We start from the raw sequence: 15,914 nt of genomic DNA on the forward strand, positions 1-15,914 counted from the left end.
GGCTAAACACACATTCAGAACTGATTAAACATTACTGTCTTCCAGCGACTGACTGAGTTGCAAAAGAAATGCATCCTCATATTCTAAGTTTATATGGGAAATTCTGTTTCCAGCATGGAAGCTTTGGAGCTCTGGAATGCATTGCTATAGATGTAATTATATTAACAAAAATTCTATCACCAATTTGCTAATGCTTTGAAGTTCTACTGGTAGCATAATTTCAGTTGAAGTCAGTATCTAGAAATTAATTTAAAGTGGTTTAAGAAGTGGTCTCAAGATAGCTATGACAAAGCAGCTTGCAGCTTTTAACCTCAAACAGAAATGATACTTAAAAAATACAATATTTCTTTTGACAGAGCCGGTGATGGTAGTGGGGGCTTTTTCTTGGATGATTAGTTTTGTAAAGCATATCATTTAAACGTGGAATTTGTCCTCCTTGTTGTATATTACAATCACAATGTATTAAGTAGCCCTCTCCCAGGGTTAACTTAAGTCTACTAGCTTTTTTGCTCAGGAATTTAACCTAAATTATCAGATTTTTTGGAATAGTATTAAAGTGCTTCCTGGATAGATCATGGAAACCCCAGTAAAATGAGTTTTTGCATACTGGCAGTGAAGACTAAGCCTTTAAATGGAAACAAATTCCCAGGACTTACTGACTACAGTCCCTTTCCTCATTCATAGCACTGTAGTTTCTTGCGAACTAAGTATGTCCTCCAATTAAGCTAGCCATTTTATTCTCCTTCATTCTTCACTGTCTCGGAGCACTCCATCAGCAGTACTTCTCCACTTCTCCTTCTGTCACTGTGCTAAAACTATCTTTTTCTTGGCTGAAAACTTACTAATATTGTCCATCTTTTCACTCATAAAACATGGCTGGAGCCCTGTCTGTACAGCTCAGTTTCTCTGACTGTACTTTGTCCTTTTCAGTGAGGAGGCGAACAGCCTAAATTTATGAAGAACATAGTCCAGTTCCTCTGGGCCAGACCCGTGCACATAGCCAAGCCTAAAAAAAGTTTTACTGTAATCAAGCCACCTAGATACCAACAAGGCCAAACATACAGTTATTTGCTCAGTCCTTTGGATTTTGCAGCCCTCTGTCTGAACAAGGTTTTTAGTAGCATTTCAAGGCCCCTGTCACCAGAAGCGTATTGTTACAGTAATACATGCACGTTCTCAATGACCACTTCTTCAATATTATGCAATTCATTGGCATGAATTACAACAGTTACTGTGTAAGTACCTTAGTTATCGTGTTTTATATACTTCAAGGGCTCCTCTTTACTAAAGTTTCATAATATGCCTGCATGCTTATTTGCAATAAGCAACAGTAGGAATTATGCTTAGGCAATGTGATACAATGAATCATCTGATATAAACATGTTTATGTATGTTAAACATAAAAATAATTAGTTTGCCAAAGACCACTGTATTCAACAACAACAGCAACAAGCATATTCACTAGGGAAGAAAGAGACTGCAAAAAATTCTTGCAAATTCTAATTGTATTTCCACAGTGTCAAACTAGTGACGGTTTCTCTCACTGGAAAACAGAGGCTGAGCTTCTATTTACAGAAATGGGGGAAAGCACGGGAATACGCAATACAGAACGCTTATTCTAATATGCGAGAACTTCAAAAAATACCCTCCTATTTAAATGCTTACTGTCCTAACACAAAAACAAAGAAATAACAAAAGTTAACTTATCATAAGGCACCAGTTACAGAAATGTCTTAGCTTTGTGTTCGGCATTAGGATTTATAGTCGGTAAGTATCCAGGACAACTGACAATCAAACGCAGCAGCAAACACATTATTCCCTTGCATATATTTAAGAAAAGAAAAAGTAATTTTAATCACGTGTGCTGCAAATCCTTGGCCGTTATTAAAATTGGCCATTTGATGCAGTGCAACACTTCCTTCTTTCACTGGTGTGTTTACAATTCACTTTTTTTAATGTTAAATTCAAAATTAAGAAATAATCCATACATGTCAAACTAACTAAAAGCTGGCATTTTTCATCTTAAAACCTCCATAATCTAGAATTGGCTTCCCTTTAAAGTCACCTTTATCTTAGGAGTCTACATAAATGCTTTAAATGTACTTGTGCAAGGCTAGTTATTATTGAGGAGAGAGTAACAGAGCTTTTACTGATCATTAGGAAAAGTGTCTGCGGATAGCACTAACTTAAGTATTTGTTTCACTCTGCTGTCTTAGATTATGATTTAGAAATAATAGCCGTAATCACGTTTTGGAAATGAGGATGTAGCTACAAAGCCTTCTGACTCCCACTGCACCAGTGTTGTGATCCCAACAAGTTAAATAAATTGCTTGCTTCTAACACAATAAGTAGAAAGAAAAAAAGAAGAGAAAATAAAATCTTGAATACTGCTGCTTTCTTAAGATTCATGAAAGTCAGAGATGAACAAAACAACACAAATTCTGCAGGAAGGTTACCATTTGGCTTTATGTTTTTAATATAACTTTTAAAGGTCCTCTTTTTTTTTTTCATTTCATTTTATTTAATATTCCATGTTAGAAAACTTGAATGCTATGATTCTTGGTAGATATCTGCTGCTTGTTTACAAAGCACCACTACATTCTAATGTATGAAGGGAAATAACGGAAAAGTAAAGCACAGTGCTGGAAGAAAATTATGACAACTAACAACCACTAAGGACAAAAAAGCTTTTACTAAAAAGCATCTAGGTTGTCTGGATTCACATGGGCAAAGAAAAAAAAACCAAAATGTGTTTTTCCAAAACTCCAATATGGCTTTTCCTTTCTGAATAGCAGAGGAGAAACCAAGTAAACTGTAAGACGCTGAAAAGAGATCTCTACTTTTGGCCTTCCATTGGAGTGCTAGTTTTGGCAAATAGCTGTGCTAGCTGCAGGCAACTTAGAAAATCTTTGTCCTCTGGTAACGAACAGTCCAGAAACAAAAACACACTCAGTTTCAGTGTCAAAGATCATGCAAAGTTTGTCATTTTTATAGAGCTTCCCTTCATAAAACACTTTCAGAATGGGTTGGCAGCATCAGCAAAATGTTTTTCAAGAGAGCAGAAACAGTAAATGAACATTCAAATTAGAATATTTTTAATGATGTTTGGCCTTAAATAGTTTGTCTTCAGTATTCTGAAAGACACAATACGGAAGGGGTACATAATGCCTAAGAAATTCCTCCTGCCCTCTTTATATCTATGGACCTATGTGAAAAGAACCTCAGTCTCAAATTTTACGTCTCATTTTGAGATGCCTAGTAGATAGAAAGTGGTTAACTTAGAAAAGAAACCTTAAAAAAAAAAAGGTATCAAAGTGTCTGATGCTACAATTTTGTACCATTTCATTTTCTCTGTATAGATAAAGCTCTAGAATAGAATTTCTATGGAAGCCGTAATTCACTCTGGTTTATTTGCTTGTAAAAATATCCAAAAAAGCCTGTCACTTTTCCAGGACTAGAAGAAGGTAACACTGGACTGCCAAAGTTTCTGCAAGTAATATCCATTCTTGTAATGTTTCAGAATTCCACTATAAAATTTCAAATTGCTAAGATACGGGACTTGGAAAATTCGTCTCAATAATTTTTCATTATAAATTTTTTTTCTGCACCATAAATGCACATGCTCTCAACAGACTTTAATCATTTCTGAGACTCTGGCTAATTCTAGTAGGTTATTTAGTGATGTTTTAGATGACTTTATGAGGGAATAGAATGGCAACCAATATAGAATAATGATCTACTTGCTATGAAGTAAATGTATGTAATACTGGTTATAGGACGCCTTGAGTAATTTCACCACTTGAAGGGCTGCATTGAACAAACTAAAATGATTGACTTAATCCATAAAGTTGATTAAAGACTGAAACAGTTACCATCGTAGCTGCTGGCTTCTGAGGTTTCCATCTGTAGCAGGAATGCCTGAGCTGCATGTGAAGCAGTCTTGGGACTGCTCCTATTCATTACCCAATGGACTAAGACAGCTCCAAAGTAGCAGTACTGCTTCTATGTTGTAAATTGCAGTGGTGCAAGAGCTGTTTCACAAATAATTCTTCCGTCTGTACCAGAGGGCCAAATTCTGAGATAGAGGTGGTGGAGATGTCTGTGGTCATCATAAGCCACCATCCTAAGGTACTATTAAATGTATCTTTTTCTTCCTTGATGCAGTAACTATGTGGCTCTGAGTCACATTTATATGCAAGAGTTTACAGAAGCAAGGCTTAAATCTGAATTTAAATCCAAGAAACAATGAGTTTAAAGACCTGCTGTGTTATGTGTATATTGTAGTATACAAAGAGTTTTAAGCAAAATATCTCAGTGTGATGATTACAAAAATCTTGATACAATCAGTGCAGTAAGGATCTCTTTACTTTCTGGCTCCTTCATTTACTGGGATTCTGAGTAAACATTTCACATTTAAGAGAAAATAAGGATGGTATCCTAACTTCATTACCATTTGGCATATTTCTTCTTGAAAACATGGTCACAAAAATGATCAGAGATGAGCAAAGAGCTTATACTCAGAGCAAAGAGAGAGAGAGTGCATATTCCTATTCTCCTTAAACCTTCAGAAGTTCACCAGTGTCTTCAGGGTTCAGCTCCAGGGGGCTAGAGGACCTTTGATTGAGAGCGAAGCAATTGAGAGAGAAGTTCCCCTCCAGAAGTGGTGTGTTTTTATACCATTAGGGATGTAATGCTGCAGTACGTATGTACTTCCCCCTCTGCAGTGTAGAACTGCACAGGCCCAGGTGGAAGTACTTTGCTGGAGAGCAGTGCAGACAGATTAGATGTCACACTTCACTATACGTGGTATCTTTATTAGAGGTCAGCTTTAATTCTCTCCTATTACTCTGTAACCACGCGCATAAGAAATCACAGTCAGCCTCTACCACAAAACAAGTATCAGGGGTGCATGCAGCATATGAATCTGCTCTTTCTCCCATTGTCTCTACACCCTTCCCCAAAAAGAAAGCAGTAAAAATCTCACAATAACTACACAGTGCAGTCCAAATAAAGCTCTTTGTGCTAATATAAACAAATTTTCTGCTTTCTGCCATTACAGAAAGATAAGGAGTAGTGCATATACTTAAAATGTTTCAAAATCCAAATACCAGTGCAGTAAAAGTATATTTACAGTAAAATGCACATCTGCATTGATCTACAGCACAGAATAAAGCCATCCACTGCCTAACAATCTAAACCTTCCTGAATTATACCCTTTTCTTTTATAAATATATTGAACTTGAATTTGTAAATATAGTATCTATGATTTGTATGCATGTATACGTACATATTTAAAATATAGATGAATATAAAATACATATATATATCCAAATTCAAACTGCAGTGGAACTGTTAATCACAAAAGGAAAATGTATCTGAGCATGAGAAAGATCTGTACTGTGGTCTAATACAAGACTGCAAAATAAGTTGCCTAGGACTTGAGAACCACTTGAAATGTCACTGTATTTCCTCTGAACCTCCAAGGTGCACTTTTTCCTTGCCTTCTATAACATAAACATGTAATAGCAGAGACAGAATAAAAATATTATTTAAAACCTAAAATCATAATCTTCCTCTTGCATTTCCCTTAGAAAGAACAAAAGTATGAGAAAGTGAGAACCACATACAACTTTGTGCTCTCCAGGAAAGTATTTAACTATTTCACTAGTGGATGTGATTTAACAGCCTAATGAGACCGCTTTCTTATTGGGTGATACAGAACTATGAAACATCTTGTTAAATCTTGCTGCATGCTTAACTATTTTTAGATTTTGGTATAACAAAACATAAAATAAGGCATAGCTTGATGAGCTGAGCAGAAACACCAGGTAGAAGGAGACAAAGATACAAACCAAATATTAGTCAACCAAGACAACTAATTAAAAATAAATATAATAACTAATTCTTCTATTCAAAATGCCTTTCTCTTAGTGTTACACTATTTGCACTAGGAAATCCTAAACATTTCTAATTCTGAAATAAAGAATATTTCTAATTTGCAAGAACCCACGTCTGTCAATCCTCATTTGACATCCAGCAATAGTTGTTTCATAATGCTCATTTTAGTGCCAGCATTCCAGATACTGATAAAGTTATAATGCAACTTACGTAAATTATTTGGAGGTCTCGTCTCCATGTTTTCATAATGTTGCACATGTACTACAATGTTTAGATCTCTTTCCATATGATCTGTTGTACAAGGACCTTGAGGTCGCATAACATCAGCAAGAGCCCTGAAAACCAAACAAAATCAGAATGAACTTGTGGTACAATCTGTAAGGCATTACCAATATATGCCAAGTTTTTTTTTAGTTTGAGATGCAGTCCGTCATCATGTCTGCTGGAGAAACCAGCTCCATTCACAGCAAAATCAGGGAATCAGATTCACTGTGAGACTTTGCACCTAAGGCTCTTTTTAGGTTGTCTTAGGCAGCGTGCTAGCAGTAATACACAGAGACACATTAAATTCTTTAGCTGTGTTGGCTTTATAGGAACATAATTTAAGCTTGTTGACACTCGTGGAGTTCTGCCATTGCATGTGCTCACTAACATTGCCATCTTGGTTAAGCTGAGCACCTCAGCACCCAGCCCCTGTCTATAGCTTTCACAAACTAGTTATTTTCACACATAGATTACCAGCGGGGCCTGTCAAAAGAAATTCTTGCACATGCATTTGCACAGAGCACCACACAATGCAGTGGTCTTGGTCATTTTCATTTAAAAATGTCACCAACGTTGAAAGGTCACCTGATTTTCATGTAGAAATCCAGTAGGCATGGCACTCTTCATGATCAGGGATTTAAGCTTTTCCCATCCAGAAGGGGAGATCAAAAATGTCTTTTCTAACTTGTATGAGTGTCCTAGTCATTAAGATGGAGCCAAGCTTGCACAGGAACACTCCTTGATGCTCTGAAGCCAGTCCAGAAACAGGATGAAAGCTTTATGCTAGCAAAGAGGGAGGGGAGTAAGCAAAAGGATTCCTAACAGTCAGGCCAGGCCCGACCTGCTGCTGGTTGCGGACTACTTCTGCAGAGCTGCAGGCAGTAACTACATCTGAGAGAGAGACAGATTCATCCCACTCTGGTGTATTTTCTAAGGACTAGTTTCACTGCGGAGTGTCCTGCTGAGTCTAAGTCCATTCTTAGACATACAGATAAGCACACACACCTGTGTCAGCCTTGTGGATCCAGAGTTAGTGACTAAGTTTTAAGCTCTGAAACTCTCAGCATGGCAACATCTAACTCTGTCTGTGCTTCTAGGATATGGAGTTTTACCACTGACTTCTGTAGGAGCAGGATTAGCCCTTAGGCATATGCCATATAGCCACTTGCTGACCTACTGTGCCATACAAAATAATTGGCCCACCTGCAGAAGTTGTTGCCTTAGGCAAAGGAAAGGTATGGTATGTGTTACCAGTGTCTTCAGGGTTCAACGCAAGTCTTTTCTATTCAGGTCAATGCATCACTGACCATTACTTGCCTCCTTTTTGTTTTACTAGTTTTAATTTTTAGACCCCTTAAGCTATTTTTTTTTAAGGGAATGGATGCATTTTCTGGGCACTGTGCCCAGTTTAGTTTAATTTTCTGCAAAATTATATACAGTGTCCCAGATACTGCATCAAGAAAGATTAGTTTATGAACTAATAAATGAAGAAAAATAAGCACATTCACTGGTGAAACCCATGGCAAGTGCCATCTAGCTCCTCCACTGTGACATGATGATTTCTTGATCAAGAAGCACTGTGCTTTTAAATATTAAACTGTAGCGTCACTTAAGTTACAGACAGAGAGGAATCCTGAGCTGGATCTTGCTTTCAGATTGCAGGAACATTGCTTTGGTATGCAGCTGAACGATACTGATGTTTCATTGTGTTTATGGCTAGCATTATGTTATTAAAATATTAGTTACAGTTGTGATCAACATGTTACAGAATACTCTGTTGATACTGTAAAAGGTCAGAAGACAGTAACCAAATGATTAATGGTATCAGAGCAATGCTCCCATTTGAAGCAATGCTTATACAGCAGAAATAGCAGAGCTGGCCTACATAGCAGAATAATAAAAATTCAATAGAAGAGATCTCACAAAGGTATGTAGAAAATGATGCAAAAAGAAAGCATTATATTGCAAAATACAGTTTAAAATAAGTGGAGATCAAAACCATTAGTATCTTGTCAATTTATGCAAATATGTTTCTATACAAAGGAAATTATTGACATCAATATTAACTCTAATTCCAGAGGCAAGTGAACACATTTTTCTGAGAAGGGAAGAAAAGCAAATTAAAGTTCTTAACTTCATTGTGGGAGTTAAAACTGTGAGCTCTCTTAATACACAGATTAGTATTTCCCAACTTTGTGAGAATGGGTTTTCAGAAATGCTTTCCTCATTGCTCTTAATCTGATGGCAAATATTGTTCACTGTAGACTTTAAATAACACCCCATATGATAGCAGATTAACTACTGCCTGTCTGTGAAACTGCCAGCTAAGTTTTCTACCATTTTAGGATGGCTTTTCAAGGAATTAACTGTCCAACTCCCACTATATTAAGAAAAAAGGAACTGCTCACCATCAAGTACTATTTCTAACAGCACAGCACCTATGTTTATATTGTGTTAGCCAAAGTTGTACAATCTTCTCAGGGCAGAATAGCTCGTATAACAAAGAGCTTGTCCTTATCTTCCACTGATGTCAGGGAGAGTTAAAAATGTGTAGCAGCTTGTATCACTGAAGTACAAAGGAAATGCTGCACCTGCATTTTGTTCTTTTAGGGATTTGCCCATATCATGAAATGGATAAAGGGAGGTTTGCGTCCCAGTACGTGAGGAAATCCTTGAATAGAAGTTTGCTTTGAGAAATTCCACATAGGCCAACAGACTGTTATAATACCTTCATGCATTTGTCTCACCTGAATATTGTCACATAGATTTTGTTCCTTATCTGAAGAAATCGTTAGAGTGAGTCACATTGAAAAATTATGTATACATAGAGGGTCTTTATCTATACTTTTGCTATACTGAATGATTTTTTTAAGGAAATGCAAAATACAAGATAACCTTCTAATCAGGTAGCGTTGTCATTAGGTCCTGTGTGTTGATACTGACTGCAGTATTACAAAAGTGGAGAAATGTTACCTACATAGGAGTTCATTGCCCAGAACTACCAAAGTATGACAAAACTTCAACATTTCTCTTGCCATAAGATTTTTCTCTTTGGATATGTAATACTATTTTTGGGTGTTATAAAGCATATGGAGCCAGGCATTTGACTTATAGGTACAAGCTTGAAGAAGCTGAAATGCAGGTTATTTCATGAAAGGTCACTTGTCATTTTTTGCCTCCAAAACTGGGTTAAAACCCATAAGGGAAATAAATTCACACATAGGATTCAGGATTTGGGCAAGTCAGACTATTTTTGGCCCCAGGTACATGCCTTTCAAATGACAAACAAAAGACTTAACTCATGAGCTCAGCACATTGTGAAGGAAGACAGAAGAGCTCAGATGGTTCATAATATTTGGAAGGCTGCTAACATACTGTCAGAGGCACTGCTTCAAAAAAACAGGAGCTATAGCATACAAGCATGATAGTAAACGTTGTCCTTTCAGTTCTTGGTTTGTTTGCACTTTCTCCACAAGGATCAGGAAAGAGGGAAAAGGTGCAGTTTTATTTGCAGAAAAATATCCTCCATGAAACAGAAGTAAAGCTTTTCACTTTTCTACTCATTTTCAAGTGAGGATTCTCCACTTTAACTGACGGAGCCTGGAATTCCCATTGATGTAGGCTTAAGCAGCAAGACCATGCTGCCCTCATATGCCTAACAGCTTCTAGATCTGCTTCAAGAGGCAAATCAATTCTGTTTCCTTTTAGGCACAATACTGCCACATGCATTTCCTTTGCCTTATCTGATAACATACACCAGCTTATTCCCTTATTCTCTTAGAAAGCAGGAGGGCAAAGGAAGAGTTACTCTGTTTGGATACTACTATTACTGCTTAGTTCTTGGACACTGTAGCTGAAGGATATATTTATCTCCTTTTAATGTCAAGTAACAAATTTAAAAATGAAAAGAATGATATAAACAAAACATTATCATATGATATCTAAAGCAAAATGTGCCATATAGAGTTAATGCTGTACTCCCCTCTCCATTTTCATCTTCCAAATTTACAGTTCCATGCCAACAGTGAGACTGTTTTACTGAAAAGCACTGATCTAACAAGAAAGAAAATGTCAACAGTGCCACACTTGGCCTTTTTTCTCAAAACAAAGGGAAGTAACAACCTCTCTAAAAAAGGACAAATTTTGACTCTTTTTCCCTAAAAGAACTTGCCCAATAGAAATTTTTTCCTATGGATTGTTTTCACTAAGTAAATACATTTCCCTGATGCTTTTTCATTACCAAATATTTCAGGAAAATTCGGGGAAATTAATGAAATGTTCTTGGTTTGGTTTGGTATAGCAGTAAACAAAATGTAATGAAAGGCGAGTGCATAGAAACTACACTCGCCAAGCCTGTGAAGTTTCCTTTATTAACATTGTACCACTTTTACACACCCCAATGTCTTACTTCAACAGCAGATCCACTGACTGCAAGATGAAATAATGCAAGAAATTAGTAAGTGTGGCACAGTTTTGCTTCCTATTTATAAGTCATGTTCTTATTCCCACGTGTCAGGCTTCTGGTCGTATTTTTAAATCTTTTTAGTAAATCAAAAATGGAAATATATAACTTACACCAGTTGCATTCTGTTCCACTCTTTTAAAAAAAATCAGCCCTCATAAAAAAAGAACAGTTTACATTATGCATTGTCTTTTTGATAAGCAGTACCATCCCTTCCATAGGTGAATTTGTTCATAGGAATGAAGAGGATTCAAGTGTTTCATGTAGCCATTGCTAGGGAAGGGAAAGGAGACAATCTTAGATGAGGAAATAGATGACAAATCAGCCTCTGTGTGTTTATTGCTGCCAGCCGAAATGGAGTAACACTTAGTACTTCTGGTTTGGCCTACCAAACACTCTCAGTGCATTACATTTTTGCTTATTAATAAGGTTCTGTACAGAAAAAAAACATAGAAAGTGTTCTTTTTTGTTTTGGCTTGGGTTGTTTTTTTTTATATTATAGTGATGTGTGTTATAAAAGAAGAGGAATATGAATATAGGCTACATACTATTTTAATTGTTGGTACTATTAACGTTTTAAATGGATGAATTATTTCTTTCTTAAGCATTGCAGCCTTTTTTTCAGAACATTAGTCGTGTAAAATGAGCTAGGATGGAATATTTTAGTTAAACACACATTCGAGGACAAAAAGGTTACTTCAATTCCTCACTCAATGAACAGATTTTTAGATTGCTGAAGGGATTTACACATCTAATTCCTTTTCAAATTAATGGCAAGCCCACCCCACAGCTGTAATAGGAGTGTGAGAACTTTTTTTAAAAAAAAAGCTATAGTGCTGCTTTTTCAGAACATGACTAGCTATTATGTGTACTGAGTGGGTGACTGTTTTTCCATGTGATCATGACTTTCCAAGTTTCTATATAATCCTGACTTGAATATTTTTGTGGCAAGAAAAGTACAAGATCTCAGACACTGTTAAGTAATCAGGGTAACAGACGACCTTTTCTAAGAACCACTTCAGAAACCTAATCTTTGTGCATACATGACTGAAGGATTTCAGAGTGATTTTCCAATCTCCTATAATTCTATTTCAATAAACTAAGACAGAATATCCTTCAGAATACTTCACACCTGTACTTTAGTTACCAAATATTTCTGCTAGTAGAAACAGGACCTATCTAAGCCATATATAAGCAGGCATGGCTACAACTTCACTGTGCCCTGGGTTTTGTAACTGTTATGAGCCCTGCCTTTTTGCCTGCATGAAGACACTACAGAACGAGGCTGAAGCAAGGAAGAGCTTTTTCCAAACAAACTCTGTAGTTTAAGACTTTAAAAAGAAATTTGGACCCATGTATTCTTTTTCTCAATTTAGTAGTTGAGAATATTCAAAATGTCTAAAGAATTATTATACCTTGCTCAACAAAAACCATCTTTGCAGAAGTATCACTGACACAACATTAAGTTGACTAAAATTTCTGCAATGTGCTTTGTTTCTCAGTAGTAAAAGCATAACCATACCAGCAAGTTTATAAATAGCAAGTAATTGTTAGTGAACCGGTGATGCATTTGCAGGAGTATTTTTGTGGCTTTCTCTGTTCATTTCAGGATAAGCAGTTAATCAAAAAGTCATGCAGAAACTTCAGTTAAAAATAAGGCTCCAGGTGTTGAGTTGATCTCTTGCACTATCTTTCAAAGGATGACTCTTCATCTAAGCTTCAAAGATTGCGAACTACACCATTATCAGTTAAGGCAAGAGGAAACTTTCTGCCACACTGCATGTCCAGTAGAAGCTATCCTTTTAATTGCATTTCATCACTAAAGTTGCCCAATATGCTGGAATCTATTTTGACTCTTTAATGGAGCTATTTGCCTTTTTTAATGCCTTTCCCCCATCTGCTTCACTTTCATGTGCCTGGGATTAGCATAAAGAATCAGACAGACTGCAAACTTGACAAATGTGTTATGCCTTGATTTTGAACTGCTGTGACAATCGTGGTTTGGAATATGTTGTTAAAGCCATTGGGCTCTGTCCTGAGTTGTCCACCTGCCTATCCACCACTAGGCAGACAGTATCTGGAGTAGACAGTACACAGCATGCCTAACTCTGGGTGGGGGAGGTTCTCTTTGATATAACTCAGTCTTGTATCCACAGTGTAATGGCTATAACACACACATATATGTATGAGATATGACTTTCATATTCCATTTTTTACCTCTCAACAGTAACTGAAAAAATTGTTAAGAAATTCTACAGTAGCTTTTTCCTTTTTGTGTCTCCCTCTTCCCTTCCACCCTGGCTCATTTTCACAGCTTAGAAATTTTACAAATAGCTCACACACTTGCAAGGGTTGGGGGAGTAGGGAAGGTCCTGCCAAAACCATTTTGCAGCTGGAGAGGGAGGGTGAGATGACATTTGTTTACATCCTTCTGTTGAGAAGTAAAAACATTTTCCAAGCTTTGAAACAGTTGGAAGAGGGAACCCATCAGGCTTTCTCTAATTCAGTGTTGCCCATTTCAGGATCTTTTGTTTTTCTATTCATGCACAGTATATCTGGGAACACTTGCTGGATCTTGCTGGGGAGAGGGTCAGGCACTGCGGATAAAAATGGACTGTCTGTGCAGACTATACAATTATTTCTGGTCTTCCTCAGTATGCATGTACTTTGATAACCTGGGCTTGGGGAACCACAGGAGCTCTGCTCTCCAAAGTTGGTTTCTCTCAGTCTCCTTGCAGGGCAATGCAGCCTGCCTGGCAGGAGTTGTTCGTTTAACAGGAACACATGGGCTACTCTCTTCTCCTTAGGAGGAAGGGGGGGGAGGGGAGGGAGAGGGGAAGGGGAGCCTGCTGCTTGGCGCTCAGCCTTACCTGGACATGTGCTCCCGCTGGGGTCTGTGCGCCTTCTCCAGCCCTAGTTTGGTGAAGATCCCCACCAGCACCATGACTGCCACAACCCCACAGATGATGTAGACGATGAGGTTGGTTTTATCCCTGGTAGGGTCGTGCAGAGGGTCGTCTATGCGGGAAGGAGGCTTCCCAGTGTTCATCCATAACGGCGTCTCATAGTTTGTGCAGGTGCTTTGATCCAGCCTCGTCTTCTTGAACTTGCAGCAAAACCTAAAGCCACAAGTGCCGCAGCAGAAGATGAACTCCCCCGAGCTGCAGTTAAAGGGGGGGTCCCACTGCCCCATCACATCAAAGTAGCCCCTGCAGAAGTCCGGGCTGGGAGGTGGCTCAGAGGGGTCTAGCTGTTCCCCCAGGCTGGAGCGGTTTCCTCCCGAGAGCACCACGAAGCTCCCCAGCTGCTGGCCAGCTTTCTCCTGAGCCCGACACACCAGCGTGAGAAGGTCTGCCACCAAGTAGCCGAAGAGCAGCCGAATAAAGCCTTCCATTCTGCCTCCCAGCCCCGGCTCAGCGATGCTGCCGCCGCTGCCGCCGCCGCCGCTCGAGCTGCTGGATGCTGCGCTGCGCCAGGGGCTGAACATAAAGGGGCTCCGTTAGGGGCCGGGCGTCCGCTCAGCCCGCGCTCGCCCTCAGCACCACGGACAGCCCCACGCGGGCCGGGCCGGGGCCGCCGCCCCCCGGGCAGCGCCCGCAGCCCCTCGCCGCTCCGCTCCGGGGTAGCGAGCGCGCGGCACTTGTGGAGTGCGCGGGAGAGGGAGCGGGCGGGAGCTGGGGGGGAGAAGGAGGAGGAGGAGGAGGAGGAGGAGGAGGAGGAGGAGAAGGAGGACCGAGGGGTGGAGGTGGCGGCGGGAGCGCGGGGCAGCGCGCTGCGCGGCGGGCTGGGGAGAGGGGCGTGGAGGGGGCCACGAGGCGGGAGGGCTGAGAGGAGGGCGCTGCAGGGGCGGGAAGGGGGAGAAAGGGCGAGCGAGGAGCCTCTCCGCGCCGCCTGGTGCCGGCGCGCACCGCCGGGGGCACCCACCTTCCGCTCCCCCGCGGAGCCCGGCGCGGTCTCTCGCACAACTCCCTCAGCCAGCCACGGCGCCCGCCCAGCCCCGCCCGGAGCCGGGCGAGCCCGCGGGAGGCGACGGCTGCCGGGGCAGAGCGCGGGAGGCTGGACGGACTCGCCGCGGCATCCAGCCGGCGGGGAAGGGCTGCCGCCTAAGGGGAATCCGCCTTGGCGGGCGCCGTGCGGGTGAGAGCGAGGGCGAGGCAGCCCGGCGAGCACAGCCCGTCCGCCGAGGCGCCCGCGGGAGGCTGCGCGACAGAGACCCGGGGCCGCCCGCCGACCTGCCCGCCCCCCCCAAAGTCAGTCCCTCTGAGGGGCCAGCGACCCTCCCCATCCCGAGCAGCCCCTCCGAGGGGCGCTCCCCCCTCCCATCGGCCCCCACCTCGCCCCCCTCAGCCCCGCCGCGGGGCCGGCCGCGCTCCCCGCCATCCCTTACATAAGAGACTTCCCGCCCAGGCGGGCGCTCCCCACAGGTGCGTCTCCAAAAGCGCGGGAGCGCCTCCCCTCCCCCCGCGCCGCGCTGAGGGGGGTAACGGCCGGCGCGCGCCGGCCAGAGCGGGGGAGACGAGCGGGGGCGTCGGGCGGCCTCGACCCCACAGAGCCCCCCCGCGGGCTGCGGCCGGGGTGGGCGCCTCGGGGGAGGAAAGCGGGGCGGCGGGGCCCGGTGAGTGGAGCGCTCCTTCTCCCGGTGACTGCTCTCCTCACAGGAGAGCGCTCTCCGGAGATTCGCTTACCTGCGAGGCGAGGGCAGGTCCTCCCGGCGGAGCGGTGTCCATGGGGCCGCACCGCCACTAAACCATGGGCGAGAGCGGGCGCTGCCCTCAGCCCGGCGCGCCGTGCACAGGTACAGCGTTACCGGTACTGCGTGCTTCAGAGCGGGGCTACCTATATGCCTGCTAAACGGGAGCTGCCCCTGCACATCTTTTATTTTAAAATCTTGTTATAATGTCAGTCAGGCTGGCTCCAGAGGACACAGTGAGGCTGCGGGTTGTTTGCGAGACACAGAATTAAAATAACTTCCCCCAAAACAGAGAACTGACTCTGGGAAAGACTTTTTAGTGATTCACTCCCCATCCCTGTTATTTAACTCTCTCATCTCCGTCTTCTGGTTTGGCAGTAACCTGTGCAAGTAGCGATAATATTATCCTGAATACTATGCTGCCACCAAATGTAGGAAATAGGCCCATTATGCCGTGATTTAACAGCGTGGGCTGGTGGTTCAAGCAGCTTCCCGTTCCTCGGGGGCACGTCTGTGATACCCTCGCTCTGGCCTTGCGGGCTGTGGATGTCTCTGGGGAGAAGGGCTGGTGCGAGGGCGCTCCGCGATGGCCTCTCCCAC

General features: G+C 41.8%; 1 protein-coding gene across 1 annotated transcript in view; it reads right to left on the reverse strand.

The window, feature by feature from the left end:
- Positions 1 to 14,265, reverse strand: part of SHISA9 (shisa family member 9) — a gene marked incomplete at its 3' end in the record, with an annotated part of 186,810 nt that extends 172,545 nt beyond the window's left edge. The window contains exons 1-2 of the mRNA XM_082490400.1: positions 13,495 to 14,265; positions 6,109 to 6,233 (exon numbers count right to left, since the gene is read on the reverse strand). Of these exons, the coding sequence (XP_082346526.1) occupies positions 6,109 to 6,233; positions 13,495 to 14,111 (742 nt within the window). The 5' untranslated portion in view covers positions 14,112 to 14,265. The remainder of the gene's footprint in view (positions 1 to 6,108; positions 6,234 to 13,494) is intronic.
- Between the last annotated feature and the right edge of the window lie 1,649 nt (positions 14,266 to 15,914).

The sequence above is a fragment of the Vanellus vanellus genome (genome assembly GCF_965231255.1).
Source record: "Vanellus vanellus genome assembly, chromosome: 14".
Lineage (NCBI taxonomy): Eukaryota > Metazoa > Chordata > Aves > Charadriiformes > Charadriidae > Vanellus > Vanellus vanellus.